The sequence below is a fragment of the Dermacentor silvarum genome, chromosome 3 (genome assembly GCF_013339745.2).
Source record: "Dermacentor silvarum isolate Dsil-2018 chromosome 3, BIME_Dsil_1.4, whole genome shotgun sequence".
NCBI classification, from domain to species: domain Eukaryota; kingdom Metazoa; phylum Arthropoda; class Arachnida; order Ixodida; family Ixodidae; genus Dermacentor; species Dermacentor silvarum.
This window is the reverse complement of record NC_051156.1, coordinates 2191811-2196149: the sequence shown is the minus strand read 5'-3', so window position 1 is coordinate 2196149 and position 4339 is coordinate 2191811. Positions and strand designations below refer to the sequence as shown.

Here is a 4339-nt window from a genome sequence, read left to right as displayed (position 1 = left end):
GATTGCCAGCTCTCAACAGACGTCGCATTCCCAAATCAAAGTGCGGATTCCTGCGCATGCGAACCGCTCGACCCAGCCAATAATAAAAAGGGTAGCTAATAAGAAAACAAACGTAATAACAAAATTTTGCTGGTCGCCAGCACCTAAAGGCTGCGAACGCGCTGTTGCAGGTTGCCAGTCGCTGGTTACCTGTTTGGCCAGCTAGAGGGCGCATGCGATCTGCACCGCGTAAAGTCCCTAAATAGTAAAAGTACCGTCTAGTAGACTAGTACACTCTATAGTAAAGTACCGCATCTACTCCTTCCTCGATCCACCGTCTCCTCTCCTAAAGCGCTTGCTTCTTTTTTTCTTTTTGCTCGCGAAAGCAAGTCGATGGTGGCGCCCCTAGAAAGTCCCGGTTGAAACTGTCAGTACAGCGGCTACTTTCAGGCCGGGCGCGCGCCGCCGCCGGTGACAGCGGCTACGCAGGGTGACTTTCAACATGGCTCTGAGGCGGAAATATATATATATATATATATATATATAATATATATATATATATATATATATATACAGAAGTGAAAGCGCGCGCTATCATCGTGCAATCGAAGATACAGGGGAGAGAGAAACAGCGTTGATCAAAGGGTGGCGGTATTTTTCCGAAGATATAGGGATTTAAGCACCGCTCGGGTCCAGCGTGAATCGAATTTTGTACCCTGTTCCTCCGACCGCCCGCGTATCTTGCGGCGATGGGCGACTCGAGCGTGTACAGGCCTTTACCCGCCTGGCGAGGAGGTTTTGCCCACTTTCCGCTTGCCCGATTTGGCCGGAGCCTTCAGTTTGAACGCTCTCGCGTTAGCCCTTTCAGACGCCAATTAGTTGTGTTCATTAAGAATTTATCTTCACCGCATTTCTTACATCTTCATAATCATAACAAGCTTACAGCTGCAGAATAGTTTAAGAGTTTTCAGTTCTTTAGCGAGTTTTGTCGACTCCAAGCGAAAGCTCACTGCAGGTACATCAGATATGCGAGCATCAACTATGTCATGTCTACCAAGCTTGAAAAGCACTTATCCAGCCACCGCAACACATTCTGAAAAACAATGAAAGAAGTGAACCCGCTACATACAATGACATACTCACACCAAGCAAACATACCCAACCATATACCTTCATACTCGTTTTACTAAAACAATTTGCATGTGTAATTCAAACTTACAGCACTATTTCAATCAGCAGCGTTTCAAGAGGTACGGGACACATTTTAAAGTTCCTACTTTAATGAATGATTTGCTGTTGGTTCACTATCTTGGTGCACATAATTGTGTACATAGCGTCTGAAAGTGTTTAAAACTGCACTGCGTTTGCTCGCGTAGCGCTCCAGTTTTATCTGCACGGCGGAACACAGCGCGTCGGATGCAGCACTGGCAAGATGCACGATAACACAGTCTGCAGTCGCGTCTTCCTATACGCCAATAAATGTCGCCTGCTAGCTCAGTCAAATTGAAGGCAAGAACACGCCACGCCTTGCACAAACACATCAAAGAACTGAAAGGAACTTTCTTTGATGTGATGTTGTACACAAACACTTGCTTTTTTTAGGACGCAAAAATGATCTCAAACTGAAGTGGCACTTCATTTGTCTTTATTTTGCTTCAACGTTTTTGAACATTTTGCCACATAGGTAAATTTATTTTAGTGTTTGTCCTCACCTCAACTAGTCGCCCTTCAATCGCGCTGTACTACGGTATTTCTCTACCTATAGGTTCTGGTACGCTTTTGCTTCCAAGTTTAGAACCTATATGATCGAACTGGCCTTTGTGCATAGCGTTGTGCGTCTCTTTCAACCTCGCGACCGCTGGAGGCGTTGAATTGGTGCCGTCGCAAGGGTGGATGACAAGCTTCATATCAGTCCAGCAGAAGGATATACGATGGAAGCTGATTGCGCACAATAATAATCTTTTCTGGGAGATAAAGTGGCGCCACGTTGTCGGTGTTTCGCCTCGTAGTAAACTGAAATACAAAAATAGCGATAGCAGAATGATAGCGAATGAGAAAAAAAATATTATAGTAAAAACCTAATGTACAGTCACGTATCAACTGCTGCATGAACTGAGAATATGCGGTATCAAATGACGCCTAGTTCGGACACTCCAGTATCATTGTACGCTTTAGTGACGCAGATTCTGCGGTAACGCTAGAATGCCACAGGAACACTTTTCTGGTCATTCAAAATCAAACTGCCGCGATATTGCGCGTGAATTACATTACACGCACAGCGTATAAGAAGGGATGCCCAGCCTGTGTTTGTAGGCAGAGAAAGCAAACATCCCTAAGGTGAGTCACGCTGCATTCGAAAGGCAAATCTATGAACGTAAGCCGTGCGGGGAAATCAGATACTCCAATTAGGATGAGCGACGATTCTGAGCATTGTCAGCGCCAATTATCTTTTTGCTCTGTAATTTGCATTATAGCAGTATTATATCCCGGATTGAATCCTATTTGATACTCCCCAGTAGCACTCTCGCGTTATTATTGTGCCAACATTCTCGTAGTCTTCGTTAATCTAAAAATCCTGCGCTGCGCTTTTTTTCCAGTGGGATTCCTGACAAAGCAGGCGAACATTTCCACCTGGAACGAAAGCATGTATCTTGCATCGCCTGAAGAACCCTGCGTGCTTACCTGTGAATTGCACATGCAGCACATGGTAAACCGATCATTTCTGGGAATGGTAATAGGACACATGATAAGGAATGATCGTATCGTACGCTGCATCAGGAAGAGTGTTTCAATTATATCGCTAGCTGTTGCTGCGGTCAGTATCCTCATGGCTCTTGCAGGCACGCCTGTGGGCGTACTACGGCCAGCCAACAGCAGCACTGGAAGTCCCAAGCTTACGCCTGCGTGGTCGTCACGTCAAGCCAAAGACTCGCAGGTTCCATGGAACTTGCATCAGAACTGTACGAGCATGGTTTCATTGACATCTGGAAATGCAACAGTGCATAGCGATCACTTTGAACAAATGCACAGAATCGTAAATAACATTTCAAATATGAGCGAGGCGGCCACATGCAAAGTGACCGCGCGTTCCACTCGTACCACCGACAGCGATACCGTCGTATCATGTGGTGACAACGCTACTTCTTTCAATCAACCTGGAAATCGATGCGACGGACAGCTGTGGGTGTTGTCATGCAGACGCGAGAGGTTGCGACCGGGTTTCTGCGACAGCATTTCGACGATGTCCCAACTTTTCCATCTGATCGTGGAGTGCAAGAGTGACATGGACGTCATCGTTTTGTACCAGAAGTGGCAGTTCGGCAACCTTGCCAATGATGTGTCCCTCACTGAGGTCTCTGAAAAGACCGAGGTCGTCTCCTGGACCCCTATATCCAGCAAGGACGCCGCATGGATAATCGGTGACAGCGAGTGGAAAGTATTTGAAAATGTCACCAAGGGACGTGACGAGACCAAGTCCAGCTGTAAAAGCAGGAAAGCTGTCGTCCGCATCGATTTACGCCGGGCCGGCGGCTCCACCCAGCGCGGGATACCCCAGGACTGCATTTGCCACATCGCTGAAAGGTGCCCTCTTGTCATTCTCTCTCCGACGTGGCAGAGTGTTAGAAGAGTGCGCTGGATCTGATCACGATGGTTGTCCATCATGCTGCCATCGCCCAGCGCAGCGCCTCGCTGAAGTCGCCGGCGAAATCGGCGGTCGCTCGGCCACGATGAAGCATCTTGGCGAGCTCGTGGCGTATCTCGGGACCTCCTCGACGAACCGTCCTTGTACAGGAGCTAGTTCACTTGTAGGCGTAACTGCACTGTGGTACCAGCCATCGACTGTCTCTGCGCTCTGGGCGGGGCGCTTCATGAAGAATCGCTTTGCAGCCCAGAGCCCCAAACGTTCTCGAAGGCGCGGTTACAGTGCGCGCATCGTAGCAGTAGTAATCGCTTGTTTCTGAGAAGTGAAATGCATCGTAAGCTAGATTGAAGTGGGCGTCATCATCCACTTCCTTTCCGTTGGGGACCAAGTGTTTAACCACTTTTGACAGCGCTTGAGAGTGCAAAATTCATCCATCGCGCCAGAATCTTTCATTTGCCTAAGTAATCGTGCTGTATTATTGACAAATAAAACCTCTTTAGCAGATATTATTGTTCGCTACGTGTCGTTTGCGAAGAAAGCTTATTGTTGGCATAGTTGCATGGTTTTGCACGGCACGAGAGAACGCTAATGGCACGTGCACACTAGCGGCAAAACGAGCGCCGTGAAAGTAGCCGCGAAGCAGTTTTTTGTTGCCGCGGCAGGGATCGCTCCTGGACCGATTTTTTGCGGTTTGCCGCGTGCCGCGGTTGAAGGAGA

The 4339-nt window shown here is 47.8% G+C and overlaps 1 protein-coding gene across 1 annotated transcript; it reads left to right on the top strand.

Moving 5' to 3' along the window:
* The first annotated feature begins 2189 nt into the window (after positions 1–2189).
* LOC125944017 (uncharacterized) lies at positions 2190–3622 on the top strand. The gene is made up of 2 exons (XM_049663745.1): positions 2190–2316; positions 2577–3622. Exon 2 carries the CDS (start codon positions 2624–2626, stop codon positions 3620–3622), a length of 999 nt encoding a protein of 332 aa, XP_049519702.1. The 5' UTR covers positions 2190–2316; positions 2577–2623.
* Positions 3623–4339: the final 717 nt, after the last annotated feature.